At 36.4% G+C, this 22703-nt stretch overlaps 1 protein-coding gene across 1 annotated transcript in view; it reads left to right on the forward strand.

Moving 5' to 3' along the window:
• Positions 1-22703, forward strand: part of COL5A2 (collagen type V alpha 2 chain) — a 149233-nt gene that overhangs the window by 89111 nt on the left and 37419 nt on the right. Inside the window, exons 7-21 of the mRNA XM_036254765.1 lie at positions 3405-3515; positions 4766-4843; positions 6700-6744; positions 7676-7729; positions 8122-8175; positions 8801-8854; positions 11964-12017; positions 13210-13263; positions 14382-14426; positions 15255-15308; positions 18102-18146; positions 19238-19291; positions 21810-21908; positions 22237-22281; positions 22394-22492. Coding sequence (XP_036110658.1) covers positions 3405-3515; positions 4766-4843; positions 6700-6744; positions 7676-7729; positions 8122-8175; positions 8801-8854; positions 11964-12017; positions 13210-13263; positions 14382-14426; positions 15255-15308; positions 18102-18146; positions 19238-19291; positions 21810-21908; positions 22237-22281; positions 22394-22492 — 945 coding nt within the window. The remainder of the gene's footprint in view (positions 1-3404; positions 3516-4765; positions 4844-6699; positions 6745-7675; positions 7730-8121; positions 8176-8800; positions 8855-11963; positions 12018-13209; positions 13264-14381; positions 14427-15254; positions 15309-18101; positions 18147-19237; positions 19292-21809; positions 21909-22236; positions 22282-22393; positions 22493-22703) is intronic.

The raw sequence follows: 22703 nt of genomic DNA on the forward strand, positions 1-22703 counted from the left end.
GCTTAACCAGACTAAAGCTATGGCTGGCACAACACCATAAATACCATTTTGTACCCCTACTTCCAGTACCGTCAAAGACTGTAGAAGTCTCACAGTGTAGAGCAGTTTCTCAGCCTCAATACTCTTGCTGTTTGGGGCCAGATATTTCCTTATACATTGTAGGATGTTTGGCAGCATTCCTAATTTCTACCCACTAGATGCCAGTGGCAACACCTGTCCTACTGCCTCATACAATTGTGGCAACTAAAATTTTCTTTTGATGTTGTCTAATGTCCCTTGGAAGGCAAAATTGCACAGAACTGAGAACTACTGATATAGAGATACTCCCAAGAAGCCTTCATTACTATCAAATGATCATCATAGATGTCTTTCATCACACATTCTTAGTTTTAAGTGTACAGTCCTGTTTACGTCACAGTGATAACACACAAGCAATCTGTCAGGAATGGACAGTCAATGGTGTGCTGAGTTCTAATTGCATATGACACTTAACATCTGTAGATTTGTTTAACATCTGTAGAATGAGAAGTATACCAGTTCTTACCAACTCTAACATATCATAATTTTTGTGTTTGTCATACTACTAACCAGCAGTGAATAATCAAGTTCTTGATGATTCTGGGCCATCATCACTTCTTTCTACTTGTGGACGTTTAAAGGTCGCCACCTAGTGGCAATCTGCAAGTACTTTTTATTCTAGATTGCTTCCTGAGATACTAGAGATCCTGGGGGATGGGAGGGACCGATTCTAAAGAGAACAGTAACGTTAATATAAATTTATGTGATTCAGCTCATTTGGAAGTATGAAAATATATATTTTTAGTGAGCTCCCAAATTACAATTTTTCTTTTCAATATTTATGAGTTAAAATGTTCATCTATATGTTATAATATTGTTCTTATTTTCACTTATAATCTTGCTTATTATGTCCAGTTGATTTTGGATACTTTAATGAATTTAAACCTCAATCTGTATAACAGTATAGCTTATAGATTGTTTAAAGGAGATGCCACGGGGACACAGAATGCACAATGAAGTCAATGCAAATGTGGGCTGTCTTCAGAGCAAACTGAAACATGATTATTAATCACAGAGGGCTGGAGAAAGGATACACTATTTTGAGGATTAATATTCCCCAGACCTCTCTCTACTCCCATGGACACTAATGTGGTTTTTTGGTTTTGGCTTTAGAAATCTCTTTGAGAGTAGAAATAATGTGTCAGCTCATCTTTTGTGTGTGTATATAACAATAACCAGTAATCAGTTAGCAATTTCACATTTCAAAACACATTGGTTTTCCACACAAGGCCCTGTGAGCGGGACAGACTACTGCTTTGACTGTGCAACCATTGGCAGCAGACATTTGCAGATGGTGTTGCCCACACTCACATGATTCAGAAATCCTAGACATCAATTAAAATCAGCCTCCATTTATATACATATTATGAAAATAGTTCAGTGAATTGTCAGTGACTTAGGAGTCAGAAAAGGTTTGAATTTTAAAGGATGAGAATAATTTTCCGAGAAAATATTTGTCAAAATGTCACTTTTTCAGGCTAAGTTATCTATTCGATTTGAATAGATACATTTGCTTATTTCTCACTCTTCCAGGAAGTAAACATGTGTATATGAATGTTTAAATATGTTAAAATACATTAATCAAATTTCTGACTAACTATTATGCCACTTTCCTAAAGCCATCATGGGCAAACTGCCCCATCCCACCTCAGCTTCTCCTATATTTACTCCTTTGCTATATCAGTTCATATTTTATTTTTATTTATTTATTTTTTTATCCTCACCCGAGGACATTTTTTGATATCTTGTTCAGATAGAGTGGGGGGGGGGAGAGAGAGAGAGAGAGAGAGAGAGAGAAACATTGACGTGAAAGCGACACATCGAGTGGTTGCCACCCACACGACCCAACCAGGGCCGGGGACAAACTGCAACCAAGGTACGTGCCCTTAGCGGTAACCGAACCCGGGTCTCTCTGGACCGCAGGCCGACGCTCTAACTGCTGAGCCAAACCGGCCAGGGCTATCAGTTCATATTTTAGTCTCTTATTGTGAGTCACTAGGTATTCTCATGTTTAGGTATGAGAAACTTCTTTTACTATTGAACTCCAACTCATTTACCATATTTTTCTTAATCCATGCTTCTAATTATAAACAGTATATTGTCTTTTGAGCTCTTTAGTCCTTTCTTTCTTCTTAGAATTGGCCAAGACTCTTTGGGGTTAAAAAGCCAGAAAATCCATAACAAGACTTGTGGAAATGATGAGGTTAGGGGAGGAAGATTTCCAGAACTGAGGACGTGGCTGTTCCCCAAGCTGTCTTCAGAATGTGGGTTAGGAGGGTGGACTTTGGCAGCTAGAAATCATTGCTCACTTCTCTGAGAACTAGACTTGGCTGGGTCACTGTGCCTTTCCCTCTATTTCTATTGGTCTGGTTGGCCTTTGGGGGTGGTAAGGAAAATAAAGTGTGCTAGACTCCACGTACTAGAGTAAAGAGGATTAAAATGTGAACATATAATAAATATATTGTTAACTATGTGCCAGGAACTATGCGAAGCATTAAAAATTTAGAAAGGTGAAAAAAACCATAAACTACCATCAAGAGTCCTTCACATTTTTGTTGTTGTCCTTGGGAGGAGTTTAAGCAGGCACATACGTAGTTAACTATAGGCCAGTGAATTTAGAAATTGTTGATTACTACCCTTGACCAGCAAAACTCGACCAAATAAGGAAGTTTAATCTAAATATTAATAAACTGAATACAATTTTATAATTATTCCCAGGAGGCTGATTATTGGGGACTTAACACATCAAGGGTAAAATTCTTGCCCAGAATGTACTGTGCCCCAATAGTAGAAGCTGTGAACAGTGTTGAATAACTGTAGGTGGCTGGATTGCTATTCTTTTTATATTTTTAACACTTTATTTTTTTAGAGAAGTTTTAGGTTCACATCAAAATTGAGACGAAAGTACAGAGAGTTCCTATGTAGACCCTGCCCCCATACATGCATAGCCTTCCCCATTATCAACATCCCCCATCAGAGTCCATAGTTTACATTAGGGTTTCTCTTAATACTGTGTATTTTATGAGTTAGGACACAAGTGTAGAATGACATATCTATCACTATAGTACACAGAGTATTTTCACTGCCATAAAAATCTTCTGTGCTCCATTTACCCATCCCCCACCCCTAACCCCTGGGAATTCTGATCTTTGTACTGTCTCTATAAGTTTTGCCTTTTCCAGAACGTCATAGTTGGAATTATACTGTATGGCTATTCATTTAAAAACAATGAATACACCAACTCCTTCAAGAAGTCTGTGCATTTAGCTTCCTGTTAAGTACATATTTGTCAGTGAGTTCTAATTTCCACTGGCTTGTTTTACCAGGGTCCTCGTGGTCCTCAGGGAATTGATGGGGAACCAGGTGTTCCTGGTCAACCAGGTCCTCCAGGGCCTCCTGGACATCCTTCTCACCCAGGACCTGATGGCATGAGCAGGGTGAGTTGTATACATGGTTCAGTGTCATATTTAGATGATATATTAAGCTTCTGATTTATTGCTATGATTTTAAATTATGTTTGTTCAGCTGTTGACCCTTGACTGTAAGAGCAGCTAAATGAATGCAATGCTGCTATGAACAATGATAAAAGGAAGAGATCCACAGGGAAAATTCAAAGCAGATTTTTAAAAGTGCTGCTTCAAAGGTAGTTCTCAAGGTCAGTGCTGGACTTTGTGAACTTTGTTCTTTCTGTTTTTCTAAAGGACCATGAACATTGTCCCCACTGTGAAGTGAAAAGGGCTTAGAAAGCTGGTGAAAACTGTGTTATGACCTCCACACCAAGGGAGGATGACACATCTGTGATGATGTATGTGAAAAGGCCATTTAGCTGACACTAAAAATCTATCTATTTCCCAAATTTTAGTTTTCTACTAGAAGTAAAACAAAACAAAACACCTTTCTGTACCTGCCTCTTTGAATTCTTAATGGCAGACATAGTGATTTATGAATAGATCACATAACATAACATGGGAACATATAGAGCCCTGAAATATGATTTTTGTTTTACAACAGTTCATAGGTTTTTTTTGCAACTGAATATAGAAGGAATTGACAATTTATTTTTCAAACAGTTCACACATTCCTTTCCCACTAAAATCTGGAGATTAATAGAACTCCAAGAGTGTATATGGACAATTTTGATCAGTTGAGTTACCAGAATTTTTAGATATGAAAGAGAATAGGTAAAACAGTTGCCAATTCTTGGAACACTCTATAAAAAGATTATAAAATTTTTATTGACTTACATAAATATAGTTTAAAACTTACTGGCTATGAACAAGAAAGAAGAATACCAGCTAAATAATATAGTCTGAAATGGAATCTGGAATCTTTAAAAGCATCTTTTAGGCTTTGTTCAGACATTTGGCATGCTCTAACCATGGGAGGAAATCAGATAAAGAGATATAAAACTGAAATAGATTGAACTTGCTAAATACTTAACAGAATGATCCATGCTTTTATCAAGTATCAGATATTTGGTCCATTGCAACAGTTATTCTGAAACAGCATAGTTATAAGATACTCTGTGGAAGGTTGTTCAATCAAAAATACATGCAATGAAAAATAGCGTGAATCTTTTTCTAGAAGGGTCATTCTATAAGAATCCCATAAAATTTATATACTCCATTTAGTAAGTATTTTGATACATGCCTTTTACTGTGGAAATATTGACACATTGCTTTTACAGCCCTTTTCAGCTCAAATGGCTGGGTTGGATGAAAAATCTGGACTTGGGAGTCAAATAGGACTGATGCCTGGTTCAGTGGTAAGTGCAATTTTACTGATAATTAAAATACCTTTGAAAAACAGATATTTGAGTTAGTTAAGAGTAATATGTCTTCTTAAACATATCCATCCATGTATTCTTTTAGTTTATTTATCAAATCCTGCTATGTAACAGTGAAAAGCCCAGTGGTGTTTCATTCAAGTATTTGTCCACATTAATAAAGGACTATCTAGATATTTAATTTATTATTTAAACAAAATAAGGTATTTTAAAACACAACCACCAGCACCACATCAAAAAGCATACTTTTAAAATAAATCAAACAATTTTTTTATGCTATTGTTAGAAGTAGTGACTTGGCAAAATTCTGAAAGAAAAAGTTAGCCAGTTTTATTTTTATCATTTCCTATTTCTCTTCATGTTTTCTGGCTGCCTATACCAACCACTTTGAAGTGTCCTTGTAGGGCCTACTGACCATTCCCATCCTCTTTTAAATTACTTCAGCAGCCAGAAAGTTCCCGATTTTTCTCTAGGCAAGTACTTAACCTGGGTATTTGGAGCAATGCAATCTCACTGAATGAATTAACATTTTTAAACCAACTCTCCCGTGCTCATCATGTAATTTGAAAGCATCCCAGGTGAATAGAATTTCAGGCAGTAAGACGTAAAAAGTCAGATTATATAAATAACCACCCCCGTACCCATCCTTAAGGCCAACATTATAGGTAACTTAAACATAGTATGCATTTTTATTTTTTTATTTTTATTTTTATTTTTTTTTATCCTCACCCGAGGACACTTTTCCATTTTTTGTACAGATAGAGTGGGAGGGAGAGAGAGGAACAGAGAGAGAGAGTGAGAGAAATATCGACGTGAAGGGACACATCGAGTGGCTGCCACCCGCACGACCAACCAGGGCCGGGGACAAACTGCAACCGAGGTACGTGCCTTTAGCGGGAACCGAACCCGGGTCTCTCCGGACCGTAGGCCGACACTCCAACCGCCGAGCCAAACCCGCCAGGGCAAACATAGTATGCATTTTTAAAGTCACCAGCAATATGGTCTCATTTAATGATTATCTTGGGATAATATTCTGAAAAATAGGAGTTTTAATCCATTTGAAACGTATTTTTTGTAATGAAATTTTTATTTTTTACTAGCTAAAAGTCTGATTAATTCAAAACAAAAACATTTGAACAAACTTGATTTTTAAGTGACTTTACTTTTTAAAATATGACATTTAAAAAATTGTATAGACATATATTAAACAATTTTTAAAAATTCCATTTTTCCTTTTCTTCCCTTGGTTATGTCTCAATGCAATCATTTCATGTTTAAATGAGGAAAACCCGTGAGGATACTTTAAGAGTATGTTATGAGAAAAAAATAATTCAGAAAACTGAGGCCCCCCAAATAATTTAAAATTTACATTTAAAATAATCTAGTCATTATTGTTGATGGTTTCATAAGCCTTTAATTCAACTTGCTGTTTAAGTTACGAGTTATCTGCAGTGAAGATGAAGAATTAGACAGCTTGATAACTGCTTTCTGCATGCCAAGGGTTTCCTTTTGTCAGACATTCTGTTTGAACAGAAACACCCCTTACACATGCAAGTATTCTCGTTCCAAAGACATTGGATGTGTCCCAAACACAAGGCACACTCTTTATTTCTCTTTATAACACTGACAGTGGATATAAAATCATCCCAAATGTTACCCTCGCTTTAATCCTCTTGAATTTAGCTGCATTCCAGATGAATACAGATGGAGAATGTCATCATCTTCCATTGTCAAAGCTTCAATTTTCCAGATTCGAAAGCTTATTCAACATTTTTTAAGTGTTTGACTTAATTGTCATGAACAGTATGCAACTTTTTTTCTCATTTGCTTTTAAGGGTCCGGTTGGCCCAAGGGGACCTCAAGGTTTACAAGGGCAGCAAGTAAGTCTTATTATAATTAAATTACATACTGTAGCAAATATATAAATATGGTCTCTGTGACATGATTACTTTGGGCTGGCCTTTAAATTGCATATTATAATCTTCACTTTGAATGGGTTGTATTCAATTAATTTTTACTTACTTAAAAATATATGCAGCATGGTTTTCAAAGTTGTTGATGGGACTAAAGTTTCTTTATCTGGTTTCATTATATGACTGACCTCCAATACAAATAATTTTTATGTGCCTTTGCTTCTGAAATAACATGTCAGGATGAAAATTCTCATAATTGGTTATGTGCCAACTCTGAGGCTAGAAATAATAGTCAAGGTGATCACTTCATGGAATCTTTAAAAAAAAATAATGCTAATCTTTTTTCTATAGTCTATAAAATACCAATAAAATAGTAATGTAGAGCTATTTTAATTTTGGTAGTTATTTGACTGGCAGTAGGAACTAATTTTTCAAAAGAAAGAAAAAAAACAATACTTATCTCAGTCTAAGGTATTATACTGTCATTAGCACATGTGTGGAGTTTTACTTTAAGCCATTTTGTATTGCTACCATTGGTGAATAGAAAATATAGTTGTTATTTAAGAAGAGGAAGAAGAGGGAGAAGAAGAAGATTATGATGATAACTATTATTGATTACACTCTGTGCCAGCACTATTCTAGGTTCTTAATATGCATTAGTTATCTAAAGAGATATAAAAACCTAATGAAATAGGTACCATATTATTCTCCTTTTATAGATTAGAAAACTTGAGTATAGACAGAGTAAGTAACTCACACAAAGTCACATAGCTAGAGAGTGGTGGAGCCAGCACTCGGAACAATTGCACCATACTTCAGAGAACTTAAGATGCAGTATTTTGTTTTCCTGTGGTTTGTATATATATTTTGTATATATATAATTTGTTCTCAATTTTAGGGTGGTGTTGGCCCTGCAGGACCTCCTGGTGAACCTGGTGAACCTGGGCCAATGGTAAGTGTCAAGTATGCATGTAGACCCAGTTAAATACGGGTCCATCATTATAGTGGTGTCCTGAGTTATTTATTTTACCAGCTCTTTACTTATGTAGCAAGAAATTACAGTCCAGTTCAGAGGCCCTGTATTATGGACTGTGCTTAAGCTATGTTTCTTGTGGCAGAGTATTTGAATACAGACACTTTGAACATGGTTAGCTGACAGTACTGAGATATTTGCATTTGTGAAATTAAATTTTTTCCTGTTGAATATATAATCTGAGTGATACAACAGAAAATTCAGAGTATTTTGTTTTTGTTTTTGTCTCAACAGTATTTTGAATTGAATCATTGCTTGGTGTAAATAAATATAGGTAAATATTCTCTTTTTTCCTTTTGTTTTATTATTAGGGTCCAATTGGTGCACGTGGACCAGAGGGCCCTCCTGGAAAACCTGGCGAAGATGTACGCTGCCTTTCTTCATTTGCTTTGTGATTTTGAAAGAGGCTAAGAAGGAGCTGCAGAGTTAATGTTCATTAGTGCCCATTTCATTTCCTCCGCTTTTAGCTTCCATTCATGTCAATCAAAACTGAAGAACTCAGAAGAGAATTTTACAAAATCTAAAAGTGCTCTTAATTTTGATGGTATTATATTACTAGGTACTGTCTCTTTCCCTGCATTCTCCAGGATTTCCATTATGATTTCTGCATAAGATACTAGAATTGTTGTCACAATAGCTTCGACCTTTGCTGGTGGAACCTCTGAAGTGATCCGAAGGGAAAATTTATTACTCTGATGACAAAAACATCATTATGAGGTCATCATTAAATGGATATCTAAAATGTGTTAGTAGGGCAGTATCTATATTGCTCTCTGATGCTGAAAAAGTCATTTCTTCAATTGGATTTTAATTAAAGACTCAACTTCAGATTTTAACATTAAAAACGTAATCAAAGAACATGAGCAACAACAGATATGCTTTTCTAAATTCTTCTTTCTATAGAAGACTTTTATCAGCAATTGATTTGTAATCTAGTCTCAGAGGAGAATATTTTAATCCCTCTTTGCTTCTTTGCTTTTTTTCATAAAGGGTGAACCTGGTAGAAATGGAAATTCCGGTGAAGTGGGATTCTCAGGGTCTCCGGTAAGTTTGTATTTATCACCACAACATAAAGACAAACTTCAAAAAATAAGGAACATTAAAATGGACTTGCAATTCATTGTCTGCATGTGCATTAGACACTTACCAAGATATATTTTTCTGTCATTGTGGAACAGGGCATTTTGCCAGAATGATAGTTAATTCCAATTTCCCTCCTTGCATTGCACAATATGAATGATCCTCCCAGAGCTGGAGAATTGCATTATAACCTAACAAGGATTATCTCCAAACTGATATCAAATGTTCATATAAGTCACTAGACTGACCTAATTACATATTACAACATCTCAATCCCATTTGTCATCTTTATCTTTTTAATATTTTTGTTTTGTATTATTCACATGTTGAAAACAACAGCTTGAAAGAGAATTTACTGACTTTTTTTTAAATATGCTAGGGACAATAAATTGTGGACAGAATGCTTCTTTGGCCGCTCTTCAAACCCTGTCGTTGGCTGAAATTCTTGATTGACGTTCTGGGCCTTAAAATCTTATGACAAGATACACTGCCAGACTCCTAACACAGCTGTTTTCTCCTCCCTTGGCTCACTACAGGGACAGGTCCCTGGCAACCCACTCCACTGGAATTTAGGATCTAGGCCACTTGGCCACACTATGAACCCACCTTTCTGTCCTCACTCACATTGTTTTGATAGGCCCTCCCCTAGGATGTGCTACATAGGCAGTGGGGAAAATTAGAGAATGATAAGAAAAAAAAACTTTAATATTCCTGTTCTTGAAGTTTCCTCTTTGTCTAACATCCCCTAAACTGATTTGGCCTCCTACTTAGTATATTTTCTATAGTTTCCAAATATTTCTAGTGCTTAATATAGCCAGCAACACTGAACTTCCCACCATTTACTTTCTGGAAATTGATGAGGCTCAATACTAGGATTCTTTTAAACAATGAATGCTGATTTATTAAGGGAATTTACGGGGCTCTAAGGGTTATTTAGTTTCAAACATAAAACCAGTTCCCAGCTCCCCACACTCTGTCTTTCCTTTCCTCTCCCATCATCCTGGAAAGCCAGTGCAGACAGAAGCATACGGTTTAGTCATTAGCACAGATGTTCATGTCAACCAGTCCGGGCTTGAACCTCCCATCTTGCTGCACACTTGCACATTCCCAGTATGTGACCCTCCATGGGGAGGAAGTGTGCCCTGCCAGAATGTCACAGACGCACTCTGCAAGTGCAGAGCGACCAAGTCCCATTGGGCTTGATGACAATCTTGGGTCAGCAGAATGAGAAAATTTTATGAGCACTAGTACATCTGGTTTATTTTCTTGTTATGTTAGAGATATGTAATCATATGAGAATTCCCTTGCAGACCACAAAAACTCCTAAGTTAACTAATTATTTGAAATAACATAGCTCAGAAATTTCCCTACGGTCTTAGATGGATGTGTACCGAGTTTCCTGTTCAAAAGGGAGGGGAGAAAAATCTCAGTAAAGGGGAGCATTTCAGTGGAAAAACCTAAAGGAAGTTCTGGAAAAGAAAGAATTCCTCAGTAGGGCTGTGTTCAGAGAGCAATGGTTTGACGTGCTCTTACTATGATAACAGTCCCCTCCCCAAAAATGCTACAGAAACATCCTCCAAGTATCAAGAAGAAATTATTGCTTTGCTTTTATCATATAAAGCTCATTTATGGTTATTTATTAATTAATTGAATTAACAGTGAGTAAAGGCTATAATGCAAACAGATGGACCTTGCTTTCTGTGTAAGATTGTGCTGGCACAAGAGTAGTTCCTTAAGAAAGGTTTAGAAAAGTGTTTTGAGTGTTAAAATAAATACTAAACCATTTCTTCATTCAGTTGTTTATTCAATAATTATTCATTGGGTGGCCACTAGTCGGGCATAAGGCTTAGTGCCAGGGATATGCAGATTAATAATAATAATTGATAATATCAATCTATGCTATGGAGTGCTCGGTCTTCTGGTGGCAGTGGTAATGGCATTCAAGCCAAAGCCTAATTAATATAGGTAATGAGAATAAGTGAATAAATCATTGGTCCCTCTCTCTCTCTTTTTTTTTTTATCCTCGCCCGAGGACATTTTTCCATTTTTTTTGGTTCAGATAGAGTGTGAGGGAGAGAGAGAGAGAGAAACATCAACGTGAAAGGGACATATCGAGTGGCTGCCACCCGCACAACCCAACAGGGCTGGTGATAAACTGCAACAGAGGTACATGCCCTTAGTGGGAACCGAACCTGGTCTCTCTGGACCGCAGGCCGGACACTCTAACTGCTGAGCCAAACCGGCCAGGGCTGGTCCCTCTCTATTTTAAGAGGGTAAGAGGAAAAAGTTTCAAGCATCATTGCAAAATAGTCTTACCATTTACATTTTATTTTTGCTTGGTTTCTATTGGTATTTTTTATTCAATAAGCTTAGGTAAAGGATGCACAAAATTAACAGAAATTAAGAAATTACTGAGTCATAGAACCAGCCCATTCTTTCTGTGTTTGTTGACTTTCCTTTCTGTTGGATATTTTATTTCCTCAGTTAGTTTTTTTTTTTTTAATTACAAATCCACCAGCTTCCTTCTATCATTTTACTTTAAACTATTTTTAATTTATTCATTTTAATATAGTCTTTCTAATCATATCCTACTGCCAATATTTAGAAGTTCAGGGAAAATATAAGACATTGTTTTGCTACAAATGCATTTACTCTTTTACCACAAATAAAGCACATATAAAGGAGGAAATCATAGTTTTCCTTAAGTTTTTCTCCTGATTTCTTCCTATACCTTGATTTAGTTGAGTTGGACACTAAATATGTTGATTCAGGCTATTTTCTTGTTCTTGTTTTGTTAATAACAAAATGACATTATTTGAAATTTTGAAAATGTCACCAAACCAATACTTGGCATTAATCTATGCCTCTGTGTAAGTCATGTTTCCATTTCTAATCATGTTAATTTTTGATCACTAGATGTATTTTGATAGATAAATGTATACTGTTCCTCTCTTTTCTTTGGTTTGTTGGTGAACAACTGTGTACCAGATGTTTTTTGGAGGGAAAATGTATATTAAGCAATTTCCTATTCTTATTAATGACTCTGAAATGCCTTATATCCTCCACCCCACAGGGAGCTAGAGGATTTCCTGGGGCTCCTGGTCTTCCAGGCCTAAAGGGTCACCGAGTAAGTTCAAGCCTTTGTATTCCTTTTAGATATTGTGATTTACTGAGTAGAATCTGGGGAGCATTACCTTCAAAATCTCTACAGTTCCATTTGTCAGTTGTCCTTAACAGCTGTGGTTGCAATAGCCATCTGAGGTTACTAAAATGACAATGCTGTTTTACATTTCTTTTGAATTTCATTTGATCCTATAAAATATGCTTTGAGTTCTTACTAGGCACGGAATACTGTGCTACAAAAGAGGACACAGTTATGAATGAGAAACATCTGAGAAACATCTGTGGCTTTCCGCTTCAGGCTAACAAGGGATTCAGTTAAGAAAATAGTCAATTACTACATAGTGGAATAAGTGACATGACAATAGAGGACAAAGGAGCCCAGACAACCCAGACTTAGAAGGCTATAGAATGCTTCTCTCTTTATAACTCAAGATAATTTGTAACTATTATATGATATGTAGATACACGGGATGGGACAAAAGTAGGTTTACAGTTGTGAGTATCTGAAACAAATTATATTCTTTTATTATTACTTATTGTTTTATTTTCCATACGAACAACTGTAAACCTACTTTTGTCCTATCTTGTATACAAATCTATCATCTATCTATCTATCATCTATCTATCTATCTATCTATCTATCTATCTATCTATCTATCTATCATCTATCTATCATCATCATCTATCAATCTATCATCTATCTTATCTATCTATCTATCTATCTATCTATCTATCTATCATCTATCTGTCTGAAAGCATGGCTAATATTTATTCAGTATGCACTGGCTGGCCTCTGTTTTGAGTGATTGAGCTTCTAATTAGAATGCTTGCTACTTACTAGTTGTTAGATATTTTGAACATCATCCCTGGATATAACCCCTATTTTATAACTATATAAACTCTGTAACTATTTTCTTATAACTTCTTTATTTATAGCTATACATTAAATTTCTATGAAGTCAAAAAAATTTGAAAGGTGAGAACATTGCATGTTGAAAGTATTTAAAGGGGGAAACTTAATTTTCTTTTAATAGACTTTCAAAAAGTATTGAGAATTTGGAAATATTTTGAGTAACAACTTTAAATTTGAGATCCATTTTCAAAAGGCACTTTCTGTAAACTTATTTTTGGTTCTTCTTTTTCGCATCTGAAAATAAAACAAACAGTAAAATACAAATTTATGTTTTTCTTCTCAGGGACATAAAGGTCTTGAAGGCCCTAAAGGTGAAGTTGGAGCAACTGGTTCCAAGGTGATTGCATAATACCTCAATATAACCTCACTGTAGCATTTTGATTGTGCTTCAAGTGCCAAACATTTTTTCAGAACCCCTTTAAATAATACTGGAGAAAAGAGGAGTATAAAGAAATGAATATTAAGTAAATAAATGTAATTTTTTTACAAATGAGTACCAATAGATTTACCAGGATACATAATATGACTTAACTTTGCCACCAAAAATAGACACTATAGCTATGGGTTTCTGCCAGTGTAGGATGGATATTGTCTTTCTATGATATATGGCACTAGGAATCCACCTTCTAAAGCATATTCACTCGTTTCTTCTTTAAAAATGTCAGAGAGGTTTAGATGGTTCATTATTCCAATTATTAAGTATTCTTTTAATCCCGGGGCCTTTTGGCCATTGTTTCTTCCCCAAATTTATTTATGTTTCTAGAGAGAGAGAAAACATCAAGGAAGTACAGAGGACTTTATAGTGGAAAGTATCGTGAGAGTCATATGTGCAAAAACATTTGTTTTTAAAATAGTTATTTCTAAGCTTCCTGTAGTAGAACTTAAAGAAATATTATAGTCAATTTTAGCTTTGTAAAGTTTTATGTGACCTAAAGTATTATCAGACATAGATAAATACTTCCTTGATACTAATTAATGTAACTAAGTATAATAGTTCCATCAATCTTGTTTAAATCCCCAATTTTATTTTAGACTTATTTCTTTAAAAAATTTTTTTTTCTTTATTGATTTTTAGAGAGAGAGGAAGGGGTGGGGAGAGAGAGAGAGAGAAACATCCATGAGAGAGAACACTGATTGGCCGCCTCTTGCATGCCCCCCACTGGGGATTGGGCCCACAACTTGGGCATGTGCCCTGACCGGGAATTGAACTGGTGACCTCTTGATGTATGGGTCGACGCTCACACCGGCTGGGGTAGACTTATTTCTGTAGAAACAAAATTTTTATTGCATTTTGAGAAAAAGTAATACAATAGACTTTTGAGGTCCTTCATTTAAATTATGCCTTTCAAATGCCCATTTTGAAAATAAGCACTTAGAAGAACATATGGAACAAAATGATGTGAATATCAATTTTAGGTGCCTCATATTGTAATATTGATCTCATTTTTGCTTTAGGGTGAAGCTGGTCCTACTGGTCCAATGGGTGCCATGGGTCCTATGGTACGTATCAGTTTAATTCTTTGTTATTTCTTTGCTTTTTATGTTATATTAAGAGAATGTTTAAATGAAACAAACAAAAAGACAAGGAAAACATGTTTGCTGGTGAAATAATCTTGTTTATCAGCTGACAGGCAAGCACACCATAATAATTGCCTCCTTTAGCGTTGGTCGGTTTGGCTCAGCGGTCGGAGCATTGGCCTGTGGACCAGAGAGTCCTGGATTTGGTTCCCACTAGGGGCATGTACCAAAAGAAAAAAACAAAACAAAACAATTGCCTCCTTCAAACAGAAAAGTCTTCCGCATTTCATTATTTTTCCTAACTGTGAATGTCCTTATTATTTGTTTTCTGTGCTCATTTATACAACTTGTTGCACATTTATCAAGGTGTTAAATGTGTATTATGGAAGAGTACTCCCATATAATTAAAATTCTCTAACTTTATATTTTGTCCCTCTCAATCCAGTACCTTTGGGACCTAGTCCCATACATTCTCTCTTGGAACCTGCCTCTACATGATGTGTAGAATTTGTAGCTCCTTTTGGTGTATAGTTTCTTGCCTCTTTAATCAGTGATCAAATCAGATTCTAATAGATTCAGCCTATTAAAACTAGATTACATGAAATCTATTTAGGTAAGAGGTGATAGGTTATATATTTCCACAGGTGGAGAGTTTTTCAAACCCCAAATTGCCCCAAGAAGTACTATTGCTAGGTGGCCAATTATATTGTCTTAATTGTTTTGAGTAGTGTAATCAAACTGCCCTAGAGTTTAAATAAGATGCTTCAAGACATATATATATATATATATTTTTTTGTCTCTTATCTACAGGGTCCAAGGGGAATGCCAGGAGAGAGAGGGAGACTTGGGCCACAGGGTGCTCCTGTAAGTATGTGTGCTGTAACTCTCTCAAATGCTTTACTGAATATGCTTTTTAAATGAGAATAACAATACTGGTTTCCTACTTTTATTTTTTTTCTTTACTTTTGAAATAAATTTAGGTTTACAGAAAAGTTGCAAAGATAGTATAGAGTTCTTATGTACTCTTTGCCTAGCTTCTCTTAATGTTAATATCTTACATAAGCATGTTACATTTGTTGCCTATTTATTTTAATACAGATATTAAGAAAATAATGAACACATATAGCAGCAGAATAAAATCAATTGAAAAACATAAACTTTGGAATAGTAATACAATAATAATAACATTTATCAAGTGCTTATTATACATTAAGTATTCTTTCAAACATCTTTATTTTATGTTCATCACAATCCTGAAAGGTAAGTACTGTGAATGTACCCTTTTCAAGAAATAAGTCTGCTGATCATCTGCCTTTGATCTATTTTAAATGTACAGGTTGAGAAATACCCTTGCTATCTGTCCATGTACCTTGAACCTGGTTGGAGGGGCGTGCTCTATTAATTTTTTTCACAGCTCTCTGAAGGTCAGGCTATATTTGCTAATATTTCAAATTTGCAGTTTATCACATTGCATCCACTTTGCTTTTGACAATGAAGGACTGCCACCTAGCCTCTATTATTTTAACTGGCATTTCCATTAGTATTAGGAATCTCAGGTTTTCAGCATCCCCTACTGTTGCCCCACAGAAGGTAACCACCTGTGCGTTTCTCAGTGGTACTAAAGGCAGGGCCCTGGTTTGGGAAAAGTGAGACCCTCTCACCAGGCCATTCCTTATCACTTTGGTAAGCAGAGTGTCCTCTGGAAATGTTGAGAATATTGTGGAAGACAGTCAGCTGTTGCCTTACCCAGCCTCACGTAGTGTATCCAATCTAGTGTCCACTCATCTCTGCTTTCTTCTACCATCTGTCCAGGCAGTTATGGCATTTCTGACTCACTTGTGTGGGCCGTTGCTGTTTTCAGGTTTCTAAGAACCACCTCCCATGATAACACCTTCTCCCACGGTCTTAATCAAGGTGTTAAATGTGTATCACAGAAGAGTACTCTCATATCATTAAAATTCTCCAACTTTATATTTTGTCCCTCTCAATCCAGTACCTTTGGGACCTAGTCCCATACATTCTCTCTTGGAACCTGCCTCTATATGATGTGTAGAATTTGTAGCTCCTTTTGGTGTATAGTTTCTTCCCTCTTTAATCAGAAACAGCACTTCCTCAACCCCATTATTTTGTGACTTTATGTTAATTATTGGACTGGTGGCTGGAGGGGGAGGGGCCGGTGGTGGTGGCCTGTGTTGTCTGGTACAGTAGAGGCTACTGTAATCAAGGAAGAAGAGTAAGCTGCTAATAGTGGGACTTGGCCATTCTATAAGCCCATGAGCTTCAGGGTATCTGAGATTTCAAAGTTCTTAAGATATTCCAATGTCCGAAACTGAGGTCCCATTCCTTCCAATCAAGGTCTCTGATCATGGCATAGAAGACTTGACATGTTTTAGAATTACACCTTCTCAAAATCTTCTAAACCTTTATCATTAAGTCCTGGATTTGATCTTCAGTCTTTTCCCTGCTCTGGGTGTAAAAGATGACAATATTTTTGAATGCTGCCAAAGAGCCTTATACTGCTGATTAATCACCATCAGCCTTTTGTTTGCTGGATTTATTCAACAAGACCCATGCAATTCCTTAACTTTATAATTGCTCTTTCCCCTAAAACCTCTCAAATGCCGAAGCTATTGCACCCATAGCCCATCCCCTTACATTGGTTAGCTATCTCAGTTCACTACTGGAGACAATATTTACCACTGCATCACCACAGCATGCCAAGAGTGAACCATACTCTATCTAGCACCAGGTGGTCAGTGAAGAATCCAGCTTAAAAATTCCATTTTATAGTCTACCTTCTTATACTACTTCTAGCACCAGTGGTATTGAAGTCTTAGGTCTGATTTCCCAGAATATAGCATCAAAGCAGACTTGTGTACAGGAAATTTATTGGGGAATGCTTTCGGACACTACACTTGTGAAGAAATGAATAAAATAACTAGGGTTTTTCAGAGGGAGAAATTAAACAGTGTTATAACTCCCACAGAGACCTCGGTCTCCACGCATTCTTAGTTCCATGGGAACTAAGGAGCTGGGATGGGCTCTTTAACTGCTGAATGGGTCAGCCCTTGTACCACTGCATTAAACATGGAAGCGGCATAACTTTGGGAGAGATAATTTTTCTTTTTTTTTTAGCTGAGGGCAATCTGTGGGACAACTATAAGACATCAGCTTGTCACTCCAGCAGTGGTGGAATGATTACTTCAGTGCTGAAGGGGGATCTGGGTGACACACACAGCTTTCACTGCTACTTAATTTTCTTATGTGGGCATATGTGCTTTATTTTATTGGCTTTACAAGGAGCACATTCCTCCTCTGAGTTAATCTGGCTATTAAGAAGACTGAAGTGTTAAAAATCCCATCGTCTTTGAGCTAATTTGATAGGAAGTGATACATTCAAGTAAAAAGAATAATTTTCATGTTTTGTTTCTTTCAGTCTTGTTTTTTTTCTTTCTTATTGCCTTAAGGATAGATGTGTTTATTACTACCTGACCAGTGTTGTGTACATGTGTATTTTTTTTCTGTTAACCCAGTTAAGATTGTTGTTAGTTAATCTTAATATTTATTCTTTAATTTGTAACACAGGAATTTTTATAAAGCAAATGAATTACGAGAAAATAGAGTAGAATCTTTTTTTTTTTTCTTCTCCTAATTAAGGGACAACGAGGTGCACATGGTATGCCTGGAAAACCTGGGCCAATGGTGAGTTGTATTATTTTCATGTTTGTTCATTCATTTATTCAGCCAGTCTCCTATTTTTACATTCATTAACATTTACAGAGCACCTACTGTGTCCCAGTCATTTGGAATACAAAGATGATAAACACACAGTACTTGTCCTTGAAAACTGACTAGTCTATCAAGGAAGACAGATATAGCAATTAATATTATATTGCTAACTGCTATAACATAGGATACAACTTGTAGTTTTGGGAACATAGAGGAGAAAATACCTACACCTATAGCTAGAGAAAGATGTCAAGGAAGATTTAAAATAGAGCAACTTTCAAGATAAGTCCTGGAAGAGGAGTCTATAAAATGAGCAAGAATATAGCATGGTTCATAGAATGGGCAGAAGAAAAACATGGAAATACTGGGAGGGTAAATTGGATTTGATATTATTTGCGTAAGGATATTTTCTTCCTTGCTACTCATAAAAAGGAAACAAAATAAGTATAGTTAAAAAGGGCTTTTTAAAACACAAAACTGATGGAATTAAAAGCTGATGGGTCTTAAAAGAAGAACCAGGATAACCTAGATGGAATTCCTCCTACACTCGTATCCTTTAAATCCAGCCTTTAAATCATTGATTTAAACTCTAAGCATGCCTTCCCAAATGTAGGATAGTGACAAATAATCTTCTTATTAGCCTGAAATAAATCACTCTAAAATATCCAGATGATTCATAAGCATCACTTATATATGTACAGTCCTAGATTTTGGAACAAAACATAACTTTTGAAAAACTATATTAATTGCCTAGTACAAAGAAAATACATCTCTTAGGAAGCAATTATTTTAAACAATATGTGGTTGTTACTGACTTAATTTTCTATGCTACGAGTAGAAATTCTATTATGTTTGATATTAATGGATATGTCTTTTAGCACCATTTCATATCCATGTTCGAAGGTACTTATATTAAAATTACATTATTATTTTTGTGATTTTAAAGTTCTAAATGGATTATTCTTATATTATGTGTCAAAATACAGAATTTTGTCAAAGACTAAAGATGACTTAGATATAGATTAAAATCTATGTCTGATCATTTTTCTGGTCTCTTTTAATAGGGTCCTCTTGGGATATCTGGCTCTCCTGGTTTTCCAGGAAATCCCGGGATGAAGGTAAAATGCTAATATATTTAGTTCTTGATTTCATGAATCCCAAAGTGAAGAATATCACTTCATAAACTGGAAAGTATGGAACTTGCTCTCAACTAACGAGAGCCTAGTGTATTCTCTATGTCCATTATGGTAGAGGGGAAAAAAAGTAAAAATGAGATTACTGTATACTATGTAATTAAAAGAGAATTACTTATAATCATGTAAATGTAGTATCAAAGAATCTGTTGTGTTAGAACTCTCATGCCAGACACTTGCAACAGCTGCAAGAAATAAGAGCTTAATCTGAATTGGAACTCTGTCCTTGGATGCAGTGCCTGGCAATAATAAATAGCAGAATGTTCTAAACAATAGGAGGCTAAAATAAATCAGGTTGTCCAAAGACTGTTCTCTCATACAATGCTGGCTTTCACCCTGCACCCCTCCGCTTGGCCCCCTCACTCCTGCCAACCCCCACCTCCTGCATTTTACATCTGACCATTTAAAGGAATTGTCTGAGAGGCTATTTGGCACTCCATGTGGGAATGGATTAAAGTAGTCTGCTGGGATGATTTATATTTGAGGTGGATCATAATTTGGTCTTTGCCTCAATACTCTGGATAATAAATTCAAGGATTACAGAGGGAGATTATTAAGTCTGTATTAGCTAAATTGATGAATAAATTCAGAACACTACTTCCAAATTGTGTGTTTTTTTTTAATTCTTACCCAAGGCTGTGATTTTATTGATTTTTTGAGAAAGAAGAAGAGAGAGAAACATTGATATGAGAGAGAAACATCAGTTGATCGCCTCCCATATGTGCCATAACCAGGGATCAAAGATGCAACCTCGATATGTGCCCTGGCCGGGAATTGAACCCGCAGACTCTTTGTGTACAAGATGACACTCCAACCAACTGGACCACCCAGCCAGAGCTACTTTTACATTTTAAACAATACAATATCTTTGATTACCTCCTCACACCCAGTTTCCTGTTGGCAACAATTTTTTTCATTTTGAAGAAGTGATTTACTCACAAGATATTGCTGAACAAAAACGACTGACCATGGCAGTCACCTCACTTCTCTAAATCTTGTTTCCTCATGGACTTCGGTTGAAGAGCAAGTGAGATCATCTATGCAAACCCTTATCATAGTGCTTGAAGTAGAGGATGCCCTCAAAATAGGTCACTGCTTCTTGTTAGCAGTGCTATTTAAATTGGACTTGAACTTTGAAACAAAGAAAGCCAATACTGGCATTTCAAATACTCTTTGAAATGTGAGCGTCATCAAGTCCAATTATTCTTCAAGCTCTCTCTAATGCCATCTTTATACTCTGTGCCACAGGGACGTGGCTGCTTTAGAATGGTGCCCTAAGTCTTTTCACCAACCAGTCTTTTCTTTCACTGAGAACTGACTCTGAACCCAGGCAGGTGGGACCTTCTATTCCTTTCTGTGTCTGTACTGCTCCCTCAGTCCTAACCCTGCTGCCACTGGCTCTGGCCATGGAGGGCCCACGTTCCCTAAATAACCTCGTTAAAATAGGCAAAATTTCCTCCCTTTTCTTCCACCCTCAAACTGAGCTCTAGTTAGAGATGTAAGGAAATAATACTAACAATGTCCAGGACTGTGACTTAGCAGAAAGTGGTTTCTGCTCCTACTCAGACATCTGGTTAAGACTTTACCAGCAATCACAATTTATGCAACAGCTCACTGGATATTTCCCTCTTCTCCTGGGTTTTTCTAGTACTGGCTGTTGGCTACCAAAAACTGTTTAATAAAGTCAAACACCTAGACACCTAGTAACACTGTTTCTCTCAGAAATGGTTTCCCTATCTTACCACTGTCCCCAGCATAAAATTTCCAGGTTTTGGTTTTTGGTCAGGATTCTGCTATACTTGTAGGGTTCTTTCATGGTCTCTGGCTCTCTGGATGAAGAATAAACTTCCACATCCGGTTCTTTGCATTTCACTGAAGGGTGATAAAGATTGAATAGGGATTTAATATGTGTTATTGACACTAATGAGCTCCCTAAGGCTTGGAATTTTAGTTCTAAAATTTTTGGTCCAGGTCCCTCTAGGATTAGGTGTACATAGGTACATAATATGCTGGATAAAATACAGAAACCTAGTTAAGTTTGAATTTCAGTTAAATGAAGAATACATTTTAGAATAAATATGTTCCCAAATATTTTATGGGACAAACTTATACTAAAATTAGTTGTTGTTGATACAAATTAAAACTTAACTACACATCCTGTATTTATTTACTATCTGGACCAGACTCTCGGGTTGAAACAAGGGTAGCTGTCAGGTTGCCTTGACCACTTTGCTCTGCTCTTAATGCTGCAGGCATCCTGACACATGAAGGGGTGGGAAGGGAGTCCACTGCCAGGTTAGGCACAAGTGCCCTCTAACCCAGTTTGTGCTCTTGACCCCCTCAGATGTTTGGGTGTAAAATGTAAAACTCCAAACAAGTAATCTACTTTGAATCATCCCATGTTTATTTTTCTTAAATTAACATTTCCCTTTGCACCCTTTAGGGAGAAGCAGGTCCCACTGGGGCACGAGGTCCTGAAGGTCCTCAGGGACAAAGAGGTGAAACTGGGCCACCAGGTCCAGTTGGTTCTCAAGGTCTTCCTGTAAGTTCCCAGTATATTGAAGAAGTATCACAGAAACCTGCACAAGTTTTATAACATCAGAACAAAGGCTATCTTTTTAAATATATCCTGTTTGACTTCTGAATGAGTGTTTACAACTCATAAGAAAACCACATTTCCCTTGTAAACTGCAAATTTTGTCTATTTTGTGGAAAACATCGTAAAAGTGATTTTTTATGATATAATGATAGTTGATTTTTTGTTTTGTTTTGGTAATTTATTCTGCGTTCTTTTAGAAGATGGATAGACATCTGAGAATACTACCCTATAGATGACTTAATATTTTATAAATTTCTCATGTATCCTTTAGGGTGCAGTGGGAACTGATGGTACTCCTGGTGCCAAAGGCCCAACGGTAAGCAACTTCATTCAGCTACATAAAGTTAAAATAAACACAGTGCTTTGGACATTGGCTGTAGACATCTAACCAGGTCTCTGCTCATTGTGTCACTCTTGCATTCTGATAGGGCTCTGCAGGTCCCTCTGGTCCTCCTGGCTTGGCAGGGCCCCCTGGATCTCAAGGACCTCAGGGTAGCACTGGACTTCCAGGAATTCGAGGCCAACCGGTAATGTTCTCTAAAACAACTATTATCCATTAGTATAATCAAATAAAGATCACCAAGAGAAACAACATTTAATAAAATGCAACAAAATGCAGATAATGTGACTTATCTGATGAGGGAAAGGAATATAGGGATCCTTGGAAGTGAAAGCAAATGTTAACATGTACTTTTGATGTTTATATTCAAAGTGGAACATTACTGTAGTATGTTAAAT

Source organism: Molossus molossus, unplaced genomic scaffold (genome assembly GCF_014108415.1).
Source record: "Molossus molossus isolate mMolMol1 unplaced genomic scaffold, mMolMol1.p scaffold_m16_p_11, whole genome shotgun sequence".
NCBI lineage: Eukaryota > Metazoa > Chordata > Mammalia > Chiroptera > Molossidae > Molossus > Molossus molossus.